The 27526-nt window shown below is 44.2% G+C and overlaps 2 protein-coding genes across 9 annotated transcripts in view; one reads left to right on the top strand and one right to left on the bottom strand.

The window, feature by feature from the left end:
• Positions 1–20033, top strand: part of akap9 (A kinase (PRKA) anchor protein 9) — a 75885-nt gene extending 55852 nt beyond the window's left edge. For 5 of the 8 annotated variants that reach the window (XM_029122830.2, XM_029122827.2, XM_029122828.2 and 2 more), the window contains 28 exons: positions 277–396; positions 3740–3907; positions 4311–4415; positions 4647–4799; positions 5558–5644; positions 6101–8275; positions 8660–8794; positions 8900–8944; positions 9076–9210; positions 9324–9368; positions 9479–10192; positions 10391–10448; positions 11510–11631; positions 11764–11964; positions 12083–12241; positions 12494–12632; positions 12853–12994; positions 13225–13375; positions 13804–14160; positions 14871–15149; positions 15774–15991; positions 16139–16244; positions 16521–16706; positions 16888–17094; positions 17233–17459; positions 18379–18473; positions 18803–19066; positions 19263–20033. In XM_029122830.2, the coding sequence (XP_028978663.2) occupies positions 277–396; positions 3740–3907; positions 4311–4415; positions 4647–4799; positions 5558–5644; positions 6101–8275; positions 8660–8794; positions 8900–8944; positions 9076–9210; positions 9324–9368; positions 9479–10192; positions 10391–10448; positions 11510–11631; positions 11764–11964; positions 12083–12241; positions 12494–12632; positions 12853–12994; positions 13225–13375; positions 13804–14160; positions 14871–15149; positions 15774–15991; positions 16139–16244; positions 16521–16706; positions 16888–17094; positions 17233–17459; positions 18379–18473; positions 18803–19066; positions 19263–19306 (6837 nt within the window). In that variant the 3' untranslated portion in view covers positions 19307–20033. The remainder of the gene's footprint in view (positions 1–276; positions 397–3739; positions 3908–4310; positions 4416–4646; positions 4800–5557; positions 5645–6100; positions 8276–8659; positions 8795–8899; positions 8945–9075; positions 9211–9323; positions 9369–9478; positions 10193–10390; positions 10449–11509; positions 11632–11763; positions 11965–12082; positions 12242–12493; positions 12633–12852; positions 12995–13224; positions 13376–13803; positions 14161–14870; positions 15150–15773; positions 15992–16138; positions 16245–16520; positions 16707–16887; positions 17095–17232; positions 17460–18378; positions 18474–18802; positions 19067–19262) is intronic. The other 3 variants (XM_029122825.2, XM_029122831.2, XM_029122829.2) reach the window with 3 other exon arrangements.
• An 18-nt stretch (positions 20034–20051) lies between these two features.
• LOC105012654 (lanosterol 14-alpha demethylase) lies at positions 20052–24710 on the bottom strand. Its single transcript, XM_010873634.5, has 10 exons — positions 24217–24710; positions 24024–24122; positions 23635–23811; positions 23371–23497; positions 22928–23102; positions 22446–22565; positions 22069–22264; positions 21466–21561; positions 21081–21249; positions 20052–20906 (listed from the first exon to the last, which is right to left on the bottom strand). Exons 1-10 carry the CDS (start codon positions 24385–24387, stop codon positions 20728–20730), a joined length of 1509 nt encoding a protein of 502 aa, XP_010871936.1. The 5' UTR covers positions 24388–24710; the 3' UTR covers positions 20052–20727.
• Between the last annotated feature and the right edge of the window lie 2816 nt (positions 24711–27526).

The raw sequence follows: 27526 nt of genomic DNA, 5'->3' as shown, positions 1-27526 counted from the left end.
GGTGTATTGTATGAAACCTAACCCTATCCAGATGCATATGACGGTTAGATTAATGTAAATGTTGGCTACTGGGGGTTAGGCTATGCATAGAAGCACTATACCTGATCCATCATTAATTCATCATCCATGCATTTCTTATTTGATGGACTCTGAAACAGAAACAGAACAAAACATCCTGTAATATTTCCCATCTGCCTGTAATTGAATTAGATTTGTAACGGGTATTTCCCATATGTACCGTCTTTTGAAGGTTTTGTCTTCATCTCTGATCCCCAGGAGCAGGCTATCGACCGGGAACATGAGAGAGACGTCTTCCAGCAGGAGATCTTTAAGCTGGAACAGCAGCTGAAGGCCAGCCAGAAGCAGCAACCTGGCTCTGAGCAAAGAAGCAGAGAGGTAACAAATTAGTTGTGCAGTGGTGCTAGCATTCAGCCCAGTTACCTTGTCCTTTTTCCTGTCATAAGGGTAATGGCAGTAATGTTGATTCTCAGCTTTTATAAATGGACTGTTGGACTGTAGGCCCATATGAGGGCTCAGTGTCACTTGGGACAATGGGAAGGTATAATTACTGGCAGTTCCTGGAATAGGATCCCAGACAAGTGAAACTGGCAGTGCTGATCAATGTGTTGTGGAGGATTATGACCGTACTGTATACGCTGTGATTTATTGGCGTTTTAGGCTAACAAGGGCTACAATTATCTGTCTAGACCCTGTCTTTTGTCATTCACTGCCATGGTGTCTGTGTTCTATTGTCTTTAAGGTGGTACATTTCATGAAGTTTAGGCTTTTATTTGAGCATTTTATTGAGTGTCTGAAGGTGGTACTCTCACAAAACCCCAAATATATTCTTTATCCTTAAAAGCTGTAGAGGTTTTGTTGTTATGGTGTTACAGAAGTTAGTCATTCAATAGATTTTAAAGGACTTTTCTGCTGAGCAGCAGTGTCAATCTGGACCTTTGTGGTCTGTCTTTGCTAAAGGTTTGTAATGGCATTATAATAGCAGCTGCTCATAACAGCTGTGATACTCTCTGGTTTACTGTACATTATCTGTGTTGCTCTGTCTGTATGCTTGCTTTTGCCATCAGTTGTGTTTTACATTAATCACTATACTGTTTGTTGATATCGATGACCTTCTTTTTGTAAGCTAAATTCAATAAGCTGTATTAACGCCGCCTTTCTCTGCTATCACAGCCTTAGCGCCATTTCTTCTCAACTCCACCTCCTGTTAGCCACCGCTATGCTCATTAAAGGCCATTCTCTCTTTCCTGCTCTCTCTTCCTCTTTGCCTCTCTCCCATGGCAGGTGGACCAGCTGACCTCCCAGGTATTGCTATTAGTTGCCTTGAAACGCCGTTTCTCTTGTAGACAATCCCATCAGTTGCACGGTAGATGCCTAACTGCGAACCACACTGCAGCCTCTCCCCGTCTCCCTCCCCGTTCACCTTCATACCTCTGTCCACCGCAGCAGGCGGCTCTGCTGGAGGGGGGGGGGTCGTTCCATATGATTTCAAACACTTTATTACTGCATCTGTTTTGATTTGAAAGGGTACTTTTTGTGCAAGGGTACTTTTTGGTAGTCTGGCTGACCCCTGGTAGTCCTCCTGGCTTTGAGTCTGGAAAGTGTGTTCTGATGTTGTCTGCGAGAGGCATTGATTATGAAGTCAATGTGCACCGCTGGTTGGATATCCCCCATTTCAATTTAATAGAATAATAATAATCTGTGTTTTACTAAACCAAAATGTCATGTTTACTTACAAAATATTGAGTGTTAATGAGGAAGTTCAGGGTGTTGCGCATGCAAATCACAGGTAAATAAGAACAGCTCGCACATTTTCTCAGCGAATGTTGCGGTTACATGAGGCTCTTGTCCAAACCAGTGAGACACAGCTCCTCCTGCGCTGTCAGCCAGGCTAATGTAATGGACCTAAACATCAAACCGTTTAGATAGGTTCTTGAAGTACATTTTGCATACCCCCCACTATACCCTCAGTGTCTTCATCACTGACAGATATTATGAATTGATTTGAATACAATTTAAAAGCTTACAAACTGGGGTAAAAGTTGATTCAATATTTTCTTGAAAGAAATGTAATTCCAAACCAACAAGTGGTGAAATGTCACAGCTGTGTCATTACAGTCTGTGGGCTACACAAAATGGGCTAAGCACCATCCAGCCAAGCCTGCCATGTCTTGTCACAATCACAAACTTTTAATCTGAAGGGGGGAAAAAATTATGAAATAGGGCAGTCTTTACATTCAACAGTGTTCAGTTGCACATTATCAAAGTGAAAAGCTGAAAGTCAAAGCACATAGTTTAGTTGTAAAGAGCTGGTCTGTGCGTGTTTAAAAATACAGACAAGCAAAACTGTCACAGACAATTATATAAACGGCTTCTAATCATTCTTAACACGTCATGACATTTGGTTAGTACAAAAAAGAACAATCAAAGCGATCTTAATATTGTTGTGGAAATTTGCTCTAACCAGTGTATTCTCACTGATTAAAGGACTGAGAGTCCTTGTTCAAATTAGAAAAGGAATGTGAGGGGATCTGGTATTTGCCTAGGGGGCATCATTGACTGGTATGTTCTCTGTAATAAATACTGTTGACTGACCTGTATTGAGTTAGAGACTCCTCGGACGATTATGTTTGTTTGCAAATAAGTTCTCGTTAGTTAGTTCTCGTTCTTCCAACCAATACCTGGAGGTCAGTAGTCTGTCTATACTCCTGAAGTTCTGATTGTCTGTCATTATGCGTTAGCATTTACATTGTGTACGTGTGTATTGTGCATACAGTGTATTCACGGGTGATGTCATAGGACGTTCCTAACTTGAGACTTTCTAAATGGAATCTACTATGACCTCATTAATCCTTTTTACTTTGTGCATACTCTTCAAAATGTGTCCATGTTTTCCAAAAATGCATTGTTATTTATGTTGACATTTCACTCTGGTTATCTCTCTGGTAGTAATTAGGTATTGACATATTATTTATGTTTGTATGTTGTATCAGCTAACTTGCGGCGGTCTGTAGGGATTGGTCTAGTCATGTTTCTATGGTTGAAATAACACCAACCCTCTATTGAAGTGTATGTGAAAATGAGGAAAGTGTTAGTTTGCAATTTTAGATAATCGATGTAATGGTTAAAATATTATAATAATGACAAGCCCTGTTTGCAGTGAGAAAGTTATTGAAATCAATTGGAACAACCCAACATGCCAGTATAAAAAATAAAACGTATATTAAACTCAAATCCCACCTGTCTGTCCCTCCCATATTTCCCTTATATGTATTTTCTCCCCCTCTGAACTGTGTGGCAGATGTGGATCTTCTGACCTCACAGTATTACTCCGGTCTATATTAAAATCAGCCCTTTGTTGTTTAGTGGCGCTGTCTAATTGAAATTCTATTTTCCTTCTGCCTCTCCCTTTCTCCCCTACAGTGGACGGATCTATACTAGTGAAACACACCATCTATAATGACAGATTCTCTTTGCTAGCGTTGTGGAAGCCCTCCCCTCTTTTCCAATTCCACCCCCCCCCCTCTCTTTCTTTCCCTCCCTTTCCTCAACACAGCAGGTGGATCAGCTGACCTCCCAGCTAATGTATCGTGTTGCTACTAGCTAGCCACATTGATACAGGGAAACCACAGACGGTGCCCCCCTCACTGAAACCCTTCTTTCCTTCTGCCTGTCCTCCCTTTTCTCTCTCTCTCTCTCTCTCTTCCTGCTCCTCTCCCAGGTGGAACAGCTGAACGAGCAGCTGAGGGAGAAGGCGGACTGGTGCAGCGAGCTGCTGCTGGCGTCGGAGCAGCTTCAGCGTGAGGTGTTCGAGCGCGACGAGGAGATAGACAAGCTGGAGGGCCGTATCCGCGAACTGGAACAGGCGCTGCTGGCCAGCACCAAGGCGGTGAGAGAGATGGAGGGGGGAGAACTGGGAGGGAGACAGAGCATCAGGGAAAGACGACGGGAAAATGAGGGACCAAGCGGGAAAGCGGGGACAGAATGAAAAAGATGCGAGCGCAGGCTCCTTCCTGCCACTGATGCTGTTTTTACATCTAGCCACGACTGCTCCCCAGAGGGGGGAGGTGATGAATGTGTGTGTCTACGCGCTTAATGATCAGTTGGCAAACAGTATCACTGTTGGTGGGTTGAAACATGGAAAAGGGAAAGAAATGTCCCCACATCTACTGCCCAGATTATTCATGACATTGCAGCAGCTGTACCTGATGTATTTCTCTAGGGTGTGGGCATAACTGGTTGATAACAAGTGTGTGTGTGCGCGTGTTTGTGTGCGCGTGTGTGTGTTTCAGGTGGAGGATAAGAGACAGCATGTGTCTGTTAGCGACCCAGACGACTCTATTCTGAAGGCTCAGCTACAAACTGAGAGAGAAGCTCTGGACCGGAAAGAGAAAGAGGTAACATATTGGTATAATGGGGTTTCTTAAATCTGCATGTTTAAAGGGGAGTTTCTTGGTAAATGTGTAAAAGGCCCTCAATGGTTTGCACTAAATGGACCTTTGCTTGGTGTGTTCCATTTCCATTTGAGTATCAAATGATGCACACAAGAAAGGTCCCCTTGTTGGTCATGGTTTGAAACCCAGGTCCTTTGTTAAGTGAAAAGACCAGCCTGACCCCCCCCCCCCCAGATCTGTAACCTGGAGGAGCAACTGGAGCAATTCCGGGAGGAGCTGGAGAATAAGAGTGAGGAGGTGCAGCAGCTCCACATGCAGCTAGAGATCCAGAGGAAAGCGCTGAGCACCCAGCAGCAGGACCTGGAAACCAAGGACCGCCTGCTGCAGGTAAACAGCCAACACATGGCCAGGCTAGCATGTATTTAGTCTTGCTAATGTTTAGATTAGTGGTGAATGACCTATCAGCGGCCGTTAAATAAAAAAATAAAACAGCTGCTTCTAGCTAATGTATTTCTCCATAAAAGGTTGGTAAACTGTTATGCAATTTTTTTCAATGTTTGGACTGAAGTACATTTACTTGCTTCACCCACCACTACACCACTGGTTTAGGTAAAGCGTTACCTAACCAGACAGACAATCAGAAAAGCACACACAATAACACTCATTGGGTATACCCAACCACTAAGTCATTTGAAATTCAAACTTTGACGAGGATAAGCATAATAATGTGTGTTTGCGACCCCAGCCGCACATCAAGGCTAGACAACCCAGCTTTAAACATGGCTAATGTGGGCATACCAAGCAACAGTGTTTCACATGGTAGTTGCATCTCATTAAACTTAATACCTATTTAATGTAGATAATACAGTTAGATAAAAACTATTCACTACAAACTACATTTTTAGTGCCGAATGTAAGGAGCCTTCAAGCTTCTTTGTAGTACTACTGAAAGAATGCGCAAACAAATTGTTTCCGTTAACGTCATTGAGACTTAATATTCATAATATTCATAGGTACAGTAGTATCCCCACCTCCAGTGATGGCGAAATACCCTTCAATGTTATTTTTAGTCCCAGTTGAAGGGTGAGTGTGTTGTGTTGAAAGCCAGCAGATCATAATCACCGACATATGATAAACTTTTGAAGGTGATGGAGGAGAAGGACAGGGAAATAGCACTTCTTAATGAACAGATGGCTAAACTTCAACACACGGAAACATCCCCTGATAACCAGGTAACCGTACATACATATATGTTAGACAGGAGGACCATGTGTTCTTCTGTTCACATATATGTATAGGTCTGTGATAGTGGATTAGTGTGTGTGTGTGTTGCTTGACAGCCTGTTCATTTCATTTGTGAAGTTGGTTTTGTAAACCCATCATTTCATTTCAAGTTTTGGTAAGTAGGCCTCTAATGCTGTGTTGTCTTGCATTGTGGTACCTTGACTTGGCTTGTTAAATGTCTGAGACACTAGGTACACTCTGGAATTGTCCGGCAAACCTTAATCAACATTTATTATAGTTTTCCCAAACCAAAAAGTAAACTGGTTGAGATTATATAACCAAAAATGTTTAAAATATGGCACAGCTGTGTCTCAGAGGTTTATAAGTGCATGAGGCTGTATTGGTGTATTTCTTCCTCATCTGCATCTTTGTTGCTACAATAACTGTTTCATCTGTGCCTTCAGGAAATCGATAGAAAGGAAGAGCTACTGCGGGAACTTGAGTCTCAGATGGACTGCATGCGGAGCGAGCAGCAGCGCCTGAAAAGAAACAGCGAAGAGGAGCTGGAGCAACTTAACGCCGTCATCGACAAGCTGCAAGAAGAGCTAGCCAACATTGAGCGAAAGCATTCCTCAGAGACAGATGAGGAGCTCAAGGGGCAGTTAGAAAGCCAGTTTGGGGGTCCCAGCCAGGAGGAGTATGACGAAATTAGGCAAAAGATGGACCTGGCCACAAAAGAGCTAAACGCCATTAAAGGCGAACACGGCTCACTCCTGGAGAAATACAGACACTTGGAGAGCCAGTTGGAAAGCCAGGTTGGACGTCCAAGCAAGGAGGAGTACGACGAAATGAGGCAAAAGATGGACTTGGCCACAAAAGAGCTAAACGCCATTAAAGGCGAACACGGCTCATTCCTGGAGAAATACAGACACTTGGAGAGACAGTTGGAAAGCCAGGTTGGACGTCCAAGCAAGGAGGAGTACGACGATATAAGGCAAAAGTTGGACGTGGCCACAAAAGAGCTAAACGCCATTAAAGGCGAACATGGCTCACTCCTGGAGAAATACAGACACTTGGAGAGCCAGTTGGAAAGCCAGGTTGGACGTCCAAGCAAGGAGGAGTTCGACGAAATGAGACAAAAGATGGACCTGGCCACAAAAGAGCTAAACGCCATTAAAGGCGAACACGGCTCACTCCTGGAGAAATACAGACACTTGGAGAGCCAGTTGGAAAGCCAGGTTGGACGTCCAAGCAAGGAGGAGTATGACGAAATGAGACAAAAGATGGACGTGGCCACAAAAGAGCTAAACGCCATTGAAGGCGAACACTGCTCACTCCTGGAGAAATGCAGACACTTGGAGAGCCAGTTGGAAAGCCAGGTTGGACATCCAAGAAAGGAGGAGTATGAAGAAATAAGGCAAAAGTTGGACGTGGCCACAAAAGAGCTAAACGCCATTAAAGGCGAACACGGTTCACTCCTGGAGAAATACAGACACTTGGAGAGCCAGTTGGAAAGCCAGGTTGGACGTCCAAGCAATGAGGAGTATGACGAAATGAGGCAAAAGATGGACGTGGCCACAAAAGAGTTAAACGCCATTAAAGGCGAACACGGTTCACTCCTGGAGAAATACAGACACTTGGAGAGCCAGTTGGAAACCCAGGTTGGACATCCAAGCAAGGAGGAGTACGATGAAATGAGACAAAAGATGGACCTGGCCACAAAAGAGCTAAACGCCATTAAAGGCGAACACGGCTCACTCCTGGAGAAATGCAGACACTTGGAGAGCCAGTTGGAAAGCCAGGTCGGTCGGCCAAGCAAGGATGAGTACGACGAAATGAGGCAAAAGTTGGACCTAGCCACCAAAGAGCTAAACACCATTAAAGCCGAACATTGCTCACTCCTGGATAGGTACCGGCATTTACAGGAAAGCAGGCTAGCATTAGTTGAGTGTGAAAAGGAGCAGTCAGACAATGCAGCAATGGAGCTACAAGATGCCCTGAGGGAGAAGACTGCAGCCTTTGTGGTGGTGCAGGCGCAGGTCCAGGCGCTGGAGCAGAGTGCCACCTCCAAGGTGGAGGAGCTGAGTCTACACATCCAGGAACTTGAGGCCTGTGTCAAGGAGAAAGACACTGAACTGACCAACTGCCGATTCCTGGTTGAGCGGGCCCAGGAGGATGCAGATGAGCTCCAGCGCAAAGTCCAGAACCTGGAGGACAAGTTGAGGGACAGCGTGGCTGCTGTCCTGGTCAGTCAGGCCCAACTGGGTGCTGTCCAACATGAGTCACATCAATCACATGAGTCCAAGATCCAGAGAACCAAAGAATCTGGCCACCAGGATCCCCTTGTAGAGATTGAAGTATTGGACTTCGGTTTGAAAGAAATGTCCCAACTAGCAGGGGTCCAGAGAGCCAAACATGGCTCCACAGGAAAGGTAGTCCTTCTGACGGAGAAGCTCCGTGAGTTAGAGGTAGGCCTGAGTGGTATGCAGAAGGACCAGGAGCTGCAGAAGCAGCTACTCTCCAGCTCTGAGGAGGAGGTAGTGGAGTACGAGCAGAGGCTGGTCGTACTCATGGATCTGCTCAATCAGATGAGGGCATCCAAGCCTGGTGGACAGCAAAGACTGTTTACGCCCGCAGAGGTGGGAGTTAGCTTTAGCTTGTACTGCTAGCTTTGAGAGATGTATTAGCTTTAACCATGTATTCTAGATTGGACTACCTGTGCTTACATTTGTGATAGATTGGACTACCTGAGATTGTGTACAGTGCTTACATTTGTGATAGAGCAGTTTTTGCCATCTTTTGTACACAAAGTACACATTGTTGTAGGTACCATATGAATGCTAGAATATTTTTCTCCTGGTAATATATATTTGTTTGTATTTGTTTGCTCACTGAAGTCTGTTAAAAAGATGCTAACGTTTATTTTCCCTTAGCATTTAAGTGTCACCTTTTAGATTATGTCTAACTGATGTTTGTACAGTTCAAATGCTGATAAGCTGTTCACTTTCTCAATTCTGAACTAGATTTCCAGAGACAATGACTCTGCTGTGTCTGAGATTCTAAAGGAGCTACAGGAGGCCAGGGACGAGACTTCATCCACCATGGAACAGCTCAACAATTACAGGGAAATAAGCAGTGAACTCCAGCTGAAGCTCAAGGTATTATATCACAGTCAACAACCCTTTTTTTAGTTGGCAAACTGGTCTTTTCAACTCACTACATGAGAGGGAGTGATAATTATCATGTTTTGTTTTTCTTTTTAGGCAAAAGAGGTTATAATAGTAAAGCTTCAAGAAGACATTCAAAGGGTAAGAAACAAATGTGAAAGGACGTTCGATACATTGGTACAGTTCTGTTGTGCCATATAGTAGATTAAGTATTGCAAGATTTTCTGGTTGTCAACATCTTTTTCAAGTTGTGAAGTTTTCTCTGACCACAGGTATCAGTAGGTGGTGAGGAAAGGGTGTCTGAGCTCCAGCTGAAGTTGAAAGAAGTCAAAGAAGAGGCTGCTGCCACCAAAGAGGAGCTCAACAGCTACAGAGAACGCTGTGACAAACTACAGGAGCTGCTACAGGTATAAAGACAGATGCACTGTTATGTAAAACATTTGTGAAATGTTAACCAAATTTAAATGTGTACTTGTAGCTTTTTCCCATAGTTATAACCATTTAATTTTTTGTAACAAAGGAGAGAGAGATGACCATAGCACATCTCAAAGGAGAGCTCTACCAGGTCAGAGTCTTAATGCAGTAAAAAATATTCCAACTCTACTAAAATCCTGACTGACATTTCTTCAAGTTGGTACCCTAACTTTGCCTTTGACCTCTGTCCTTTCACCTCAGGTCCAGGCCTCATCGGAAGGCGACCGTTCCTCAGCATCCAACCTTCTCCAAGAGCTCCAGGAGGTCCGAGACGAGGCAGCAGCTGCCAAAGAACTCCTGAACTGCTTCAGAGAGTGCAGCGAGAAGCTCCAGAACGATCTCCAAGTCCGCGACCTGTCCATCGCTCAGCTCCAAGAGGAGCTACAACAGCTCAGAGTAGCCTTGGCAAAAACCGCTGAGTCGACATCAGCACAATCCCCTGTGTCGCCTGCGTCACCCTCACCCCAGCTGCAGCAACAAGCTCCGCCCTCCCATCCAAAAAAGAAAGGCGGGAAACCCCAAGACTACCGGCAAGGCGCAAAGGAAAAAATGTTAGCCGCTTCCAACCAAACGTCCTTCGACAAATCATCCAGTCAAACATCTGGTTTTAACGCCTCTCAACATCTACACTGTGCAGACGCTGGCACCCAGACAGAAATGGTAACCTACCAGATGTCTGGCCATGCTAGACGTCTGGATACCAGGTCTGTTTCAGAGGACGAAGATGTGGAGGAGATGATCGAGGAGTACCAGGAGAAGATTGTACAGATGCAGGAGCTCCACGCAGCAGAGATCCTGGACATGGAGGCCCGGCATATCGCAGAGAGCGAGGCTCTGAAGAGGGAAGCTCATATGTTGGAGGAAGAGTGCAAAGTTCTGAAGACCATCATCGAGAAGCTGCAACATTCCCATGAGGTGTGTTGGGCAGACATCATCTCAACAGACCAGATTTGGGTTCATTATGCAGAATACGAGAAGTTGACATGAGAAGTGAAATGGCATGACAGAGACAACCTGAACACTGCATTTTAAGTTTATTTGACTAAATCTGGTTTCAGTGTGTAGAGTTTCACTGCACTATTTTGTGTACTGACCTAGTTTCATCCCCTCCAGGTTGTATCGAGACCAGAGCGTCCCACCGGATTACATTTCAAAGATGGCTACACCAGTGGTAAGTTACTGTGGTGGAAGAGTAGACAACCCTGTTCTTAAACTTTTGCAGATAATGCAGGGTTTTGTCCCATCTGGGCTCTGGACCTGACTGAGCTAATTTACCTGTGCAGTGTTAAATTCAAGACACATGGTCTTCCAGGTCGTTTAAAGAAAGACTGCTGCAATAGGGTTGGTGTAAACAAAAGCACCAACTAACATATCTCTTTCACAGAATTCCGGGATTGTTTTGGTATTGTCTCCAAAAACAATACAGTAATATTTGGTTACCATTTACACATAGAAATGAGAGGTGTATTTCCAATTATTAATTACAATTATTAATTTAGAAGCTGCTGGGTAATTTGGTTTTCTTTATTCAAATACATTTTGTGATGTATTTTGCTGTGTTACAAATAGTTATGAATTCAAATTTCAACAGCACTGAGTATGTGTACATTTTAGTGTGATGAAGGAAATTTAAAATAGTTGGTATACAATGCATTGGGTGTGTACGTGAGAACATGAACTGAGAGCTTTTGAAATAGTGAAAATAGAGGGGAGGGGGCAAAAAGGGGGGGGGCTATGGATCAGTCTCTGTCTTTTCCTTTTAGTACCTTGCTCCCATGATGATGTGATATGTTGGAGCACCGGACAATAACAATGAAGCTTGGGGGTATTTTGCGCCAGAGGCGTCACTAGGATCACAATACATTCAGGGCTCAGCCCCCCTCCCGCCCCGCCCAGGACAGAAAGTACAGGGTTTTGAATGTACATGCGGAAAATGTTGATGTACATGCTAGCGGCCTACACGTCTACATTGTCACAATGCGTGATCGGAATTATAGATGAATAGATCAGGTGCTATTTGTTGACGCCACTGTTTTGCATATTTCCATAGTGAGCCGCCGTTGGTAAAATTACAATGACTGGCACAAGCAAGGCGGGAGATACAACCAACTGAAATTTGTTAGTCACATGCAATGTCTCAGTTTGCCCAAGGGGAGGCTCCGCATCATTCATGGGGGAGATGGTTTACTGTTGCCTTGTATTAACCACGCCACACCTTGCACCCTGCTCCAGACAGCAGCTCGGACTGGAGTCAGCGGACCGGCTGCGATCTGCCTAACCTGCAGCAGGAGTTCAGGACTACGCCGGAGGGTGCCAGGAAAGAGTCGGATGATGCCTTACCGGACAGAATAAAGGTGACAGAACTACTTTTGGCATGTTAAGTTAAGCGTAACATCAGCATATGCCAATCTATTTGAGTGCTCCAGTGTAGATGTCTGGGTTGAAAATGGTTACACGATAAATGTGCTTATGCGGGGCCACTGCAGAACCTTCTCCGTGAGGTACACCAGGAGGGCATGCAGGTGCTGTCCCTGTCTGAGCTGCCAATCCCTGAGGGACAGGCCGACACGGCCGGCCCGCTCCACCACGCCCAGGGCTGGCCCAATGAGAGGGAGGCCTTGCTGGCAACCGTGGAGTCCCTTAAAGCCCTCATTGGCCAGATGCAGACCCACAGCAGGGAAACCCAGGTAGAAGCATTGTGCTTGTAGTGCTGCCACTTCACTTGGAGCACAGTTAAATACAGCAGGGGTCAGATATATTCAGTTTTCTTTAAGCATGCACATCTGTGCACTTGTTTATTTTCAGACATCAGACTGGCGTGGAGAGTTGCTGGGCGCAGTGCAGCAGGTGTTTGTGAGGGAGCGGAGTGTGCTGAAAAGAGCCCTTTACACTGAACTGGACCAGCTGGACACTACTGATGCCATCATCCACCTTAATGAACTGGAGCACAGGCTAGCCGAGCAGGTCACTGAAAAAACTGAACACAATTTTGCCTACTAGTATGACATTAGCCTCTGACTTGAGCCTTTGCATTAAAACTCAGAGCAAGTAGCGAACACACGATTATCTGCTAATTTCAGTGTAAGCCTTCTATCTGATAGCCAGAAGTACATATTCACAGTAACGGTCTACTCTTCCCAGCTTTTCTGGTGGTCATTTTGTGGTGTTTTTCTTTGTGTTCCAAGGTAAAACTTTTGTTTGTGTGTATATCTACAGGATGCTCATCACAGAGATGCCATGGGGATTCTACAGGCTGCTGACAGAAACAGTTTGCTGACAGAAGTCCGGCAGCTCCGAGACCAGCTTGAAGACGTCCAAGCCCAGGAGCCTGACAGAGAAGCCAGATCCATCCAAGGTCTGTAATCTAGCCCTGCAGTGGCTTGTCATGCCATGTGTGTTAGGTAATTGGAAGGACACAGGGATGAGATATGCATAGTACCAGGTGTCTGAATGGGGATTTAATTATTCATTGATTGACTAATTGACAGTACATTTTCTTAGATGCAACCATCGTTTAACAGCAGCTAATACCAATAACTTGCCTGTGGTTTTGTCTGGTTGTTCTACCCACTCAGGTGTTCAGGGAACCCACACGCTACAGCAGGCTGACAGGGTTCAGCTGGAGGAGATGAAGGCTGAGCTAGCCCAGACCAAACTAGAGCTGGAAACCACGCTCAAGACCCAGCACAAACACCTCAAGGAGCTGGACACACTCAGGTAAGATTAAAATGAAGGAACGCACAGACGTGGGGCACATGCACGCACACAGTTTCTTGGCTTGACTGAGCACATTAAAGAGCTAAACATTCTAAGGTAATGTTTGTGTGTTAGTCCAATTAAGAGTTCTTTAGAGATCAACTTCCTGTCATCTTCCTGTATTACGGATCATTTACATTCCCAGTGGCTACTGAATGGATCCAGATGGGTGACCATTTCCTTGTTTCTAGGACGGAGGTGTCGAAGAAGGCTGCTGAGATGGACACCTTGACGGACAGACTGGCGGAGGAACAGAAGAAGGCCAGGGAGCAGCAGTGGACCTTTGAGAAGGAGAAGTGTAAATCAGACAGGAAGACAGAGTTGGAGAGAGAGGAGCTGGAGGTAAGTGTTTGTGGGGGGGGGGGGGTTGTTACACTAGGTGTGCACTGATGGGAAAGTTAACATTTCGGTTCCCCAGCAAATATGCCAAGCAGATTCAAAATCAACCTGCCACTCATTTTGGCAGCCGACCCCTGTACACCATAAAACACACAATGAATGACTATGTTGTGTAATGATTGCCTACACGTCCTTTTTACTGGCATAAAATCTCAAATATTATTCAAGCTATAAAGGGCTTAAATTAGGTTGTTCGCCTGAAGACCTACAAAACCTATTCTATTTACATTAGATGTAGATCTGTACGGAAAAAGACAGAAATCATCACAATCCCCTTTTTTTGTGCAGTAAATAGTGAAGGCTTTGCTCGGGGTGTGTAGACCTTCACCAGCAAACACAGTATCTCTTGTCTTTCCACCCATTCCCTGTAGGATCTCAAACTGGCTTTGGAAGAAGAGCAGGGTCGCGTAGCTCAACTGACCATAACCTTAAACCAGGAGCGCCAGTCCATTTCTCAGCTGTCCCTCCGGTCCGAGCAGGAGCTCTCCAGGCTGCAGACCCAGGCTTCGCAGCTCCAGGTCCAGCTTGAGTCTGAGCGAGCAAGGGCCCAGGAGCTGAGTAGTGCCCTGGGGAGAGAAAAGGAGCTCCGCCAGCACAGCTCCTCCAGGGAAGGAGGCCACGAGGAGGAGGGGGCTGAGAGGGGTGCCGATAAACTGGACGGACGAATGAGGTCCTCCGAAGCTCTGCTGGAGGAACTGCAGAGGGAGCTGGATGAGAAGCACTCTCAGGTCAGCTGGAGACAAGTACATTGTGGGGGAAAGTTGCGGTGAAAAAGGGAATGTCTGTCATTGAGTGTTATCAGATCATCAACCAAAACCTAATATCAGAAAGGGAACCTGACTGAACAAACCACAGCATTGATACTAATTAATATATTTATTCCTAAAGTTACGCAACAAACAGTGTCCCCATGTGAAAAGTAATAGCCCTATTAGACCCAAAAACATGTTGAGGATAATGCAGGTGGTTTTTAGCAAACTCAAGGCATTCATGTTCTTCTTAGTGAGTAGTGGTTTCCAGCTTGCCACTCTGCCATGTATCCCATTTTAGCCCAGTATATTTCTGCTGGTGGAATCATGAACACTGACCTTAGCTGTGTTGAGAGATCTGTAGGTTCTCTGGATGTCGTTTTAGTGTTCTTAGTGACTCCCTGAATGACTTTTATGCCTTGCTCTTGGAGAGAGGTTGTCAGGACGGCCGCTCGGGGGAAGATACACTTTGATTACCGAGCAGACTAAACAAATGAAACAAGCCTCCTAAGTTTGGTGACTGTTTTTTATCAACCAGCTAATTATTGTAATCAAGTATGTTAGATTAGGGTTGGAATGAACACCTCTAACTCTCCACGAATAGGGTTGGCGAGCCCTGACAACGCTACTATAGTAACCTCCAAATGTGTCCTCCTCACTGAATCCTGTGACTCCCCCCCGTCCGCCAGGTGGTTCATCTGCTGAACGAGGTGGAGGCCCAGAAGCTGGCGGTGGTGCAACGGGAGGAGGAACTGACCGCCGCTGCTCAGGGGTCACGGGAGGATCGGGAGGCTCTACAGGAGGCGCAAGGCGAGTTGGAGGATCTGAGGGAGCAGTTGCGGGAGTCCGTCGAGCGGCTGGAGAGAGAGGTGCAGCGGGGGAGGTGGCTGGAGCAAGAGAAGGAGAGGCTGCAGGAGGGGATGGCCCGTCTGGGCGAGGGGCCACAGCAGCAGCCTGACAGCCAGAACGTGAGTCACATTCATATATCCCTCATTCATACTTCCAATGAACCAGTTAGCGCTTTTCTGACAGACTGTGGCGATTTATGCTCAGCCGCTCAATAACATCGTATCGTAATCCACAATGTCAGTTGAGTCTGTCGGTGAGTAGTACTTCCAGGTTAACTCTGCAACGGGCCTTCAGAGTTGCAGGCCCTGACTGCTAAATGATCATCATGCTAATTATAATAGTGACAGCATTTCTTACAACAACAGCCGCTGATATACGTCAGCTATTGACCGGCTTGTCTGGGCAACCGACATTCTGTGATTTCCTGTGCCTCCTGGAGCCATCTGTGTGAAACCTTGCGTTTTCTAGGCCACGTCATGGTGGCTACTATTCCTTGTATGTCCATGCTGCAAATACTAATTTCGTCACCTATACTGTTGGGAGAAAATAAAAGCTTGAACCTAGCAATGCAATAATCAGAACAAATGTCGTGACACTACTCTGTTGGTCTCTGTACATATACTCTGTCTTGTTTCGATGGTTGTTGAAATCCATGAAATTAAACCTGATGTAATCAACTGTTATATGAACGACTGAAGAGTTTCTTTCTTAAATAAATTGCGAACATTTTCCATCTTCCACAGCAGCAAGGCCAGCCCACTGACCGGACCAGAGACTGGGTGCTCCAGCAGAAGCCCAACGACACACTAACCGTTCCCACCCACACGGCCTCTCCTCTCCAGGCCTCCGGGACCGGCAACATCGCCCTTCTCCATGAACACAAACACTCGGACAAGGTCCTGGCCAAACTGCAGATCATCGCAGCCAGGACCCGGTCCTTAGTCAGCCAGGATCCTGGACGGTACGACCCGGAACATTGTCTCAAAGCATTTCTACGTGTTGTGTTGATAAATACAAACGGAACATTTTGCTGTGGTAATAAATGCTCTATATATATGCTGTATGTGCACATGTACATTTATGTGTGCGTTGATCTGTGTGCGTGCAGGCTGACCACAGAGGTGGACGCTGAAGGCCTGTCGTGGCTGCAGACCAACGTTGATGAGGTCATCACTATGCTGCAGCAGTCTCCAGTTCTCCCCACGGCCCCTGAGGTGAGATGGCACTTCTAACTTCACAGTGCATCAATTCAACTGCAGCTTACTGTGCTACAACCAATACAAAGTGAAGCCCTCACATTAGATACATAAACCACGTGCTGTAGAAAACCCAAAAAGGAAACAAGTGACCGACAATTAGGACATGGCCCACACCTGCCGTTCTGCTTCATAGTGAAGTGTATTAACTTCAGTGGCTACTCCAAAACCATTCCACCTAAGACACTTCTTACCGATCCAGTCTATAATAACTTCTCTGATGTGTCTCTTCAGGGCGTCGCCCTGTTGGCGGGAGGCCAGTCCAGCTCCCTGACCGAGCGGCTGCTGAGGCAGAATGCAGAGCTCACCGGGTTCGTTAGCCGTCTGACCGAGGAGAAGAATGACCTGCGCAACCAGGTCCTCCGTTTAGAGGACGAGCTTCGCCGCTACCGCCAGGCTGGCCTAGGATCCGGGGACAGCGTGAGTTGCAATTCTTAGACCACTGACGTACAGAATCCGTGGTCGCCCTGGAACATACGGCCTGGGGGACATAGTGAGGACAGCATTCTGGATTGCAGAGGGGTCTAGAAATGGCTGTGATTAGAAGCGTTGAGGCATTTCACCACCCTAACACCCCCCCCCCCCCCCCCCCCCCCCCCAGTCCAACAGGAGAGGAGCCCTGGACCAGCAACAGGAGGCGGCCGGGGCTCTGTTCACGTCGGAGCGTGAGGCCTGGACCAGGGAGAGGAGTCGTCTGGAGAAGGGCTTGCGTCTAGCCCAGGCTGAGGTGACCCATCTCAGGGGAGAGATACGTACGGAGTCCCTCAGAGACATGACCGGACGGGAGGGAGACAACGCCCCACTGAAGGTGAGGTGAAAGCATTCCGGCGTATCTCCGTGACACGTGGCGCTTCCGAATCTCCCGCCACTCCACAACTGGTTCTATAGCGACTCACATCGGTGCTTCCCATGGGACTGAACCCTCCTTTCTCTCCCCTAACCCCAGAGGATGTACGGCCGGTACCTGCGGTCCGAGAGCTTCCGCAAAGCCCTGATCTACCAGAAGAAGTACCTGCTGCTGCTGCTGGGCGGCTTCCAGGAGTGCGAGGAAGCCACGCTGTCGCTCATCGCGCGCATGGGTGGCCGGCCGGCCCGCTGCAGCCTGGAGTCCCCGGGGAGGCGGGGCTTGACACGCTTCCGCTCGGCCGTCCGCGTCTCCATCGCCCTCTCCAGGTGAACGATGGGACCTTGGGCTTCTTTTAGCAACGTTTTGTCACACTAAACCTGCCGTGAAGCGCTTCTCCTGCTAGGCTGGCTAGTTGAACTTGAATTTCTGTATTCACGCAAACGTCAGACCTGGAAGACGTTCAGTGTTGGATTTAGGCAATTGCTGTACTGCCAAATTAACACCGTTAGTGTGGAAATCTGTGATTTAGTGTGGAAATCTGTGTCCATATTGTCTAATTAAAACTACGTCATTAGTTCTATGAATGCTTCTACTTTTCCAACAGTTCACAAATGCCAGCGGTCAAGTGCCAGAACATTTACAACAAAGACACTGACATAGTGAAATAAACGCACGTGTGTAAACAAAATATGATAACCCCTTCTCCAAATCTAGCCTTAACCCCTCTGAGGCTTTAGTAAGTAGTTGCCTATCCAGATATAGTTGGTTGATAGTATGACATTTTAGGGATCATCTATATGGGACTATCCACGTAAAGTGTGACAGATTAACATAAAGGTTTTATGCTGGAAGATTCATTAACCAGAGAAGTCAGTTATCCTGCCTCTGCAACCTTGGACTGTAGTTAACAGCATATCGCCCTCATCAGGTAAATAATAAGAACTGCAGTTTGGTCTGTTGATATTGAGGGTACTGCTGCTGAATTTTGTAGTTAATAAACTAAGGGTATAGCTGCTATATTAGTGAGTTTATATCTAAATGATACTTACGAATGAACTCATCAAGCTTTTAGCTGATTAATATTTAAAAGACAGGTGCTGTATTTTGAACATTTCTTGTGTTCATACAGTGTTATTCAGCATTGAGAAAAATTTATCTAATATAGTTCTGTAAGCTCACAACTTATGAATTCTAAAGATCCTACAAGCCCACCTTTTTTTGAACTTCTCTGTCCTAATTTTCCAGAATGCATTTCCTGGTCAAGCGATGGCATAAAGCTACAGGAATGAGCTCCACAACATCTGGCAACATGAATAGAAACGGCCTGGGACAATCACCAGGTAAAGAAAATCACATTGCATCACACTACACCAAACTCCAGGAAAATGAACATGGTGAAAATCACTTTGAATGAATTAACGCTAAATGAACACAGCCAGGACTTCAGTCAACAAGTGTACGCTATAGAACATTTTGTTAGGCTTCCCATTAGCATTAACATGGAATCACCAGAAAGTTGAAAGGTTTTTGTTTGTTTTAAAAATTTGCAGGCCGAATCCGTAATCCAGTCTTGTGAGAAAAACGCAAAAACGTCCTGACAAACATCCATTCCCTTCCTCTCCTCTCTCTCCCTCCTCTCTTCCTCTCCTCTCTCTCTCTCCCTCTTCAGGTAACGAGGTGAGGACAGACTCCCCCTACCTCCATCCGGGGAGTGTGGAGGTGTACGGGGAGAGGAGAGGAGCCAGCAGGGGGCGCACCGGACGAGACTCCCCCCGGTCTGCCCTCTCTTCTGTGCAACACCGGTTCAACACAGCTGGAGACCCTGGCCCGATGACCTGCTCCCACCTCCAGAACTACGACCCGGACCGAGCTCTCACCGACTACATCTCCAGGCTGGAGGCACTGCAGAGGAGGTTGGGCAGTGTGCAGTCAGGTAACACACAGACGCACGTCAAGTAAAACACGCAGACACACATCAGGTAACACACGCAGACATGCGTGGAACAACTACACAAATTCTGGAGTTAAAGCATGTAGTGCCATTAGTAGATATTGCCTCCTCAACTATGCTAGTAATGTTCTGGTCAAACGTTTTGGGAACTAAACCACTTTATGCTTTTCATCCATAGGAACTTCTTCATATGCTCAATTGCACTTCGGAATAAGAAGATAAAGTCTACTTTACATTGAAACTGGCTTGAAGAAACTCAGTTGCCTTTTCTTGTGCTGAGCTTTGGTTATTTTGTATCATTCTGCTGTATAGTATATATATATATATATTATGTGGGGACCAAAAAACCTTTTTGGTGTGTAGACATCTTATAATCAGGCTTTTTGTCGCCAGCACTTGAAATAGCTTCTATGTTTGTAAACTTTGGTCTGCCTCTTTATTGTGGATAATCACAATCATGTTAAACGTATATTTGTGGAATGATAATTTAAAGACTTGATTAATTTAATTTATACTGTGTATGTTGTTGTGTGGGTGGAAGAATACGTAGAGCAGGCGTCCCCGATTACTGTAGTCCTGGAGAGGTACAATCTGGGGTGTGCAGATCTTTGCTCCAGCCTGGCATTAACACACCTGGTCAATTTTTTTCATAGTTCCTTAAATGGAACACCATGATTTGATCATTACCGGTAGTTGTTGCTTGCTGGGCTGGGATGATATCCTGCACCCCTAGTAGTTTTCCAGGAGAGGAACTTTGACGTGGAGAATGTTTGACTTTACTGTGGAGGAGGCTGCTACAGGATCTGTGTACACTACACTGTGTTTTATTAGAACGGCTTCTTGGACAGACTACAGAGGACAATTTGTAGAAGACATATTTTTGTAAAGGTAAGCGCTTTGGAATCTCTGGGTATTTTGTCAAAAACTGAAATAAATATGAACTTTGAAAGACGTGGTCACACTGTTGTCAATTCAGGTACAAATTTAATAACAATTGTTCAGGTACAAATTTAATTAGTTCTGACAGGAACCAAATCAACGTTGAACTAAAACATTTACTGAATCTGGTATGGAGGAAATGTACTGTCAGTGTGAAGACAAAGTGAACAGGAGTTTTTTCCTATTGGAATTCAAATAAAATAATACAATTTTTTATATACAGCAAAATTAGGCTTCAAATAGTCTAATCAATCAAAAGAAAATGGAGAAGTCACTTTCCATCATCTAGGCACTACACGGGTCAAGCCAAACCCTGACCTTCCAACATTCCCACACTAATACACTTATCATGGTTGTTACGGATACACAACAAAAAAGGAAATGCACATCAGAATCAATAGTCACGTCTGGATGTAGTCTCATGTCAACCACTGTGCTCACTTTTACCCTTCCCTAATGGTTTACGGTCCATTTCTGCAATGGTTATGCCCATGCTTTTCATATTCCCTCTGGAAAAACCTCATCAGTTGTTCCATATTCATACAGGCCAATTCCCCCGTGTGAAGGGTTAAGGTGAGTAAGGCTGGTTTTGGGGGATCATCTGAAATGGCCTCGCCCGGCTGTACTTACAGTACCTAGTACACTAGAACAGGGAGCCTATTCTCCAATCTATACTCCCTGGCGCGTTTTGCTCTGGTTGTTTCTTAGTGTTGCCGCCTCTTGTATCTGATGACGGGGTTGTGCGGGGTGTGGATCATCGTTGTGTAGTTGATCGTGGGGAAGTAACCATCGACCAGGTCGAACTCGTAGAGGCGCAGCAAGGTCGACCAGATGGTCTTGATCTGTACGTAGGCAAAGTTCTCCCCGATGCAGCGGTGGCGGCCTACAGGACAACATCCATGGTTAATGAGTCCCGGTAATTACACTGACTGAACCAGGAGAAACGTTTAGGTGCGAGAGTTTGGTATGGTGGTAAAGTTCAGAAGCCTCTCCTGACGAAAGGTCAACGATTTTCTCATAAATGAAGCATCTTTAGTTAATGGTGATATTCACTTACCGGCTCCGAAGGGCACATAAGCAAATTTCTCGCCTGCAGCAGGGTTCTCGTTGAGGTAGCGGTCAGGTCTGAACGTCATCCTCTCTGTCCAGGTGTCCTGCAGACGGTGGTTGACTGTTGGGGACACACACACCTGGTGGCCGGCTGGGATTGTGTAGCCTGCTGCAGTCTGGGGGGGGGGCGGGGTGCATGAAAGGGGTCACTCATCTACTACACAAATGTATTCAGCAGGGTTGGAGCTCAAATCAAGTTCAAATGGGCAATTTACATTATGGACATTTCTCCCTGTCAAACTTGAGGTCCAAAATAGTTATTCTGTTTTGATGAGGGAGTAACTTAAGTATAGATGTACTGGCCCAATAATGTGAAGACTGGTCGGTCTTACCTGAGGGGAGCGGGCCATTCTCATCATGGTCATGATGGGGGGGCGGAGTCGGAGAGTCTCTTTCAAACAGCGGTCCAATAAATTCAGGTCCTTCAGCTGGTGAATGAACAGCAGAACATGTAATGGCAGGGAAAGTAAAGACTATTTCAAATATTTAACTGATAAAATCTATTCCATTAATGGGTTAGCAAATTTAGTACCGAGATATTTTATTTAGGTTTTTGCCATTTTAACACACAGTTGACTGGAATAATGAACTCTTAATCAAGCTTTGACTATTCGAATAATCTCTACTGCAAACGGCAAAAACATGCACCCTTAGAAGCTGCCAGGACTGGGTTTGGGAAACCTTGGTTTAGTAGTTGTATAAACAATCACTTAGCTACATACAATCTTCAGTTACCAAGTGGTACAATATTGAATAAGTCTGATTAACAAAATAATTTATTCAAGTACAAGCATGTACTAAATAACTGAATATATTCTTAACACATTATTAAGCCATTATGAAAGCATTACTAATTATTTCATTGTAAACAAGGCTTAAATACAGTCTGTGGCCACTTATGTATAGTCTCCAACAGGCCAGTGGTGAACGCTGACCTGGTCAAAATTGAGTGGGGGCAGGTCTTCTCCACATGCGGTTTTCTGTTCAGCATAGCAGCGATCCTGTAGGGCCTTATCTTTAGCCAGGAAGAAGCCCAACCAGGAACTAGTGGTTGAGGATGTGTGTTGTCCAGCCAGGAGTAGACCAATCAGCATACCTGCTATCTCATCATCATTCAGTGGCCGCCCATCCCTTAAAAATAAAGGGAAAACTGTTAAGAATGCAGTCTGAAATGACAGCTCAAAATTATCAATTTGAAATGGTTAATCACTTGAGGAACGCCTTGAAACCAAAGCACACTCTCTTCAGCTGGGTGCGAGGAATAGATACTTCCACATGTAGTGGCCTCTATCCCACAAACCAACTGTCTTACTTGTAGGTGGCATCTATCAGAGTCTGCAGCATGTCGTCCACTTTCTCTCCAGAGCTTCTGCGTTTCTGGGTGACTTTGAAGAAGATGTTTTTTATCTCCCTGTGTGCTCTGTCCCTTCGCCTGTAAGAAATATCATTATTATAGAATGACTGAAGTGAAAAGGAAGTCCCGCTCACCCAAAAGCCTAACCGAAAGATGAAATGAACGAGACAATGTCAATAAAGCTTCCAGCAACATTTCTTATAATTTGCCAGTAGCATAACCCATGGCCTTCATCATAAGAGTAGGGGTGTTAACCCCAGTGTCCAGGCTAACGTGATTGCTACAAATTAGTGTTGGATCTAATACACTTATAAAGAATAAGATTTATAATTTAACTCAGGCAAACCTGGGGATTTCACACAATCTTAACCCGGGGGTAGAACAATTAGAATTTCCATTTGATCGAAGACAAGACGCTGTGGCTTAAGCATTTCTCTTACCTGAAGCTGGGCAAGGGCAGCCAGCCAGGAAGCAGCCAGGCCGCGTGGCTGAAGCCTCCGTCCAGATCTGCGTAGAGCTGGGCCACCTTCTCATCCAACATGCTCCGGATCTCCTTCCCATGCAAACAGGCGCTGGCTGTCAGGATGATCAGCTCTGACAAGGCCTCAAACAGGTCTTTTTGAGGTGGAGGGTAGAGCAGATCGAACAAAGTCAGGTTCCATGTCAACTTGTAAAATGAGAAACAGGATTGATGAAAGAGTAACTATAACATGTTATAAGCAATATGACGTGTTCAATAACCACAATAAAACTTAATCATTCTGTTTCCAAGTACAGGAAGTAGCTGTAGGGACTAGAGGTTGATTTGGAACTGGACATAAGAGATCACTTTCCACTTTTAGATATGATCAGACTGTTTGTAATGGCACTGTTGTCATCTTACTTTCTACCCCACTGTCTCCCCATCTTGAAAAGTACTCCTTAGTTTCATCTTCGATTATTTTGACGTGCTGTTTGAAATGGGCTATGTTGAGTCCTGTCTTAAAGATTTTCTTCTGTTCCAGAAAGATCTACAATTGAAAAGGAGTTTGGTTACTTTGTTTATGATATTATTATGATAACACAGGAGGAACAAACTTCTAAATCAGTTGTGTGGGTCATTTTCTCTATAAATACTTAAAGAGCGTTTAATTATTTATTTGCTTACATGGTTAGGAACATCGTAGGCAACCCCTTTGCCAAAAACTGGTGTGGTCAGTTTAGAGTAGACATCCTCTGCATTGAGATCTTCATTTTTGCTGTTAAACATCAGTGTGGCTGCCTCACTACCCAAAAGGTAGGTAAACGTTTTGCCCACCATGGTAAAGCTGACAACGGGCCCATACTGTGAATAGATAGAAAATATACCTTGTTTTCCTCTACATTACAGGGTACTTATTACATAAAACTATTTACCTGTAAGGCATAGGATAAGAATACATATGATATGGAACAATAAACTCTGAAGATAATCATTCTTCACATCTAAGTAGTAGCACTTTGCACACTAAAATGTATCAGGTAGGCCAATAATTTACAGCAGAACTGTATTCTTACCTTTTCATACGCATTCTCCAGAAATTCAATGGGACTTTTCCCAAATGCTATGGCATGACCCAGAAATGGAAGGTAAGAAGGTATGTATGGTGGGTATTTCTGTGAGAAGAGAGCCGGTTTATTTTGAGAATAAAGTCAATAATACTACATAACTGCAATTTATCAACCGATTTATTCCATATTACGTACATACCTTGTTTCCATCTGAAGAAGTCTGTGACTGTTTGAGCACCATTTTAGAAAAATATCCCAACGTTAGGGTGATCACAGACACTGCAAGGACCACTGATGTCAAGTTGTCCCGCATTTTGTCGACAGTACTTTCTAGAAGCATACTACTAACTTGATATAAATGCATAGCCATTGTCTTGTATTCCGTAGTTTCTTCTGATCCCGTAGTATGATCCGCAGACTACTGCATCAGTCTTCTTGCATTGGCAACAAATAAACAAATTCTTAATTAGTTGTGACGTTGATTAAATAACGTCTAATTTGGTCTTCCAGAAGACCTGATTTTCGGAAAAGAGTGTATTCAAGTGAGCCGTAAAATTCCTCTAATCTCATACAGTCGGTTGCATGGTCTCTTACCTTGCGGTTAAAGCGATAAATTATGGGGGGAAAACCGTTTGCAACCGACTGTAATATTCACCGGCACCTCTACCTGTCGATATCAAGTTAGTCCTGCCCCCGCCTGACATATGAAAGCATTTAATTGGCGAATCGCTGTGTGTCCGTCAACAAGCTACACGCTCCACGACTGCCTTCCTACACTTTGGTTGGCTATCACTGCCTGGACTGATGTCTGGCTATATGATGTCACTGCTCAAGTACGCAGGACGCCTTAAAAGATTTCACATTGGTAGAACCGTATTTTCTACAGTCGACAATTAGTTAAGATGTCTAGAAATTCATTAGCTGGACTATTACGCCGAATCGGTGCCATTTGAATGTTCTAAATTTTCAAAATTAAACTTCATTCTTTATCTTTTTTCAACACTTATCTTTTTATCAAATAACACAAATGTTTAAATATTGAAAATGTGTTAACGTCAATCTCAGGCAATTGTATTATTTGTTTTACAGTTTCTTAATGGAAGATGGTTGCATTTTGAATATCAATTATAAGTCATGCTAACTAGTTGCTTTTTTCTCTGATTTAAGAGGGTATTTTACAGAATGGGTTACATGTTAAAACGTATATAAATCTGTAGCTACTAAGTCACAACATATGCAGGCGAAATGTATTTGTTTTTCAAAAACACCAAGCCATTTGTTTATTTTTAAGGGAGACCCCAACCTTAATATTTTAAAAATATTTTTAATGTGATGTATATCATCCAATTGTTTAAATGATGGAACAAACATAATTGAACAATAAGTTGTTTCTCTTTATTTGTTTTGTAGAACACAATTAAGTAACAGGAATGAACACTGGGTAACAGGAATGAACACTGAGTAATAGGAATGAACACTGAGTAATAGGAATGAACACAATAGGAATGAACACTGAGTAATAGGAATGAACACTGAGTAATAGGAATGAGTGCTTGTGTGTGTGAGAATAACTGATGTCACACAACTTCCTTTCAATGAATAAAACATTATATTTGGCAAAAAAATACCTTAGTTTAAATATCAACATAAAAGCTGTAACAATTGTGTGTGCATGCTTTTTCAAGAGTGTGTGTATGTGAGTGTGTGCTTGAGTGGCTGCTTCTTCCCTAAATAGTTTTTGCGAAGTTTGGAGCTGTGCTTTGGGTCATTGTAGGAGGAAATTTACTCCAATCAAGCACTATCCACTATTTAGGGAATAAAACTCCCACTTTACCACCTCCAAAGCAACCCCAGACTATCACATTGCCTCCACCATAATCAACAAATGGCGTCAAGCACTTCTCCAGCATCTTTTCATGTGGTCTGCCACTCACGAATGTTGTTCTTTGTGATCTGAACACCTCAAATCCTTGATTTGTCTGTCCATAACACTTTTTCCAGTCTTCCTCAGTTCAGTGTCTTTGTTCTTTTGTCTATCTTAATCTTTGCTTTCTATTGGCCATTCTGAGATATGTATTTTTTTTTTTTGGTAACTCTGCTTAGAAGACCAGCATTCCAGAGTTGCCTCTGCACTGTTGACATTGTGAATGGTGTTTTGAGGGTGCTATTTAATTAAGCTGCCAGTTGAGGACCTGTGAGGTGTCTGTTTCTCCAGCTAAACACTAATGTATTTGTCCACTTGCTCAGTTGTGCACCAGGGCCTCCCATTCCTCTTTCTATTCTGTACGAGATCTTCAGTTTCTTGGCAATTTCTTGAATGGAATAACCTTAATTTTTCAGGGAATAGACTAATGAGTTTCAGAAGAAAGTTATCTGTTTCTGGCCATTTTGGGCCAGTAATCGAACCCACAATTTCTCGTTCCAAAGCTCAGGACCTTAACACTTCCCTTTGCAACTAGATGGGCTCTACTACACTTGTAATATTAATAGTAAGATTCCTATTTATACTGTCCATATTCCCATTTCAACATTCTCTGGAATTGCTGCTACTTTCTGTTATGTATATTTGCAGGTACATTAGTCATTTACCACATAAATTATGTCTAAACTCTATTTCTCATCAATTTGATGTTATTTTAATGGGCAGAAAATGCTTTTCTTTTTGAAAACAAGGACATTTGTAAGTGACTTTTGAATGGTAGTGTATATACCAGACACATTTATAATGTCTAATTCATTCAAACATCTCACTTTTATTCAGTCCTGTTACCCTTCATATGAGTAACATGACTGAAAGCAACAGGACTGAGTTTTCAGCAAACCATTCACAAATACATAAAATTTAGCCACATGGCATCAATGATAGTATCATGAGAACACTTAGCAACTTCAAGCGGTTTACCAAAATTATATAAAAAAACAAAACAAAACATAATACCATCTAAGAAATAATTTAAGTTACAGGACTGAACATTGATATTGACATTCTCAGTCATACTTATAATATGATAATAAAATGCAGAAAAAAAGAGTGGCCTTCAGGAGTCTCCCATGGCCTTCAGGAGTCTCAAATGATGTTACTTCCTGTTGCTCATGTGACTTGTGCCCCACATTTTAAAACGGGATTGTGTCAGGACTAACAGGACTGAGTGAAAACCTGGGGACATGACAATTTTAGCTAACATATTCTGAATTTCCGATGAGAAAATGTTTTTTATGTCTAAATTGGAAATAGTCACACAATAATACAAATATAAAGAAGATTTCTGAAGCATTTTAATCATTTTCTTTCATGGTGAAGTGTAGTGTTAGGGAGTGGGGACAGGCTAAAATCCTATTTATTCAGTGTTCCATGTTTATTAAGGTTTTACATAATGTGTCATCAAACTGCAATTAGGATTTTAGCAGGACACTTTGCTTGATAATATAATGTATTAAACAGATACTGTTCATGCATATTTATGCATGTAATGGCCTGGAGACGGAAAAGGCACAGATTCAGCAGAATG

Source organism: Esox lucius, chromosome 10 (assembly GCF_011004845.1).
Source record: "Esox lucius isolate fEsoLuc1 chromosome 10, fEsoLuc1.pri, whole genome shotgun sequence".
Classification (NCBI taxonomy): Eukaryota; Metazoa; Chordata; class Actinopteri; order Esociformes; family Esocidae; genus Esox; species Esox lucius.
The sequence above is the reverse complement of the archived record's forward strand: the minus strand, read 5'-3'. Positions and strand labels throughout refer to the sequence as shown.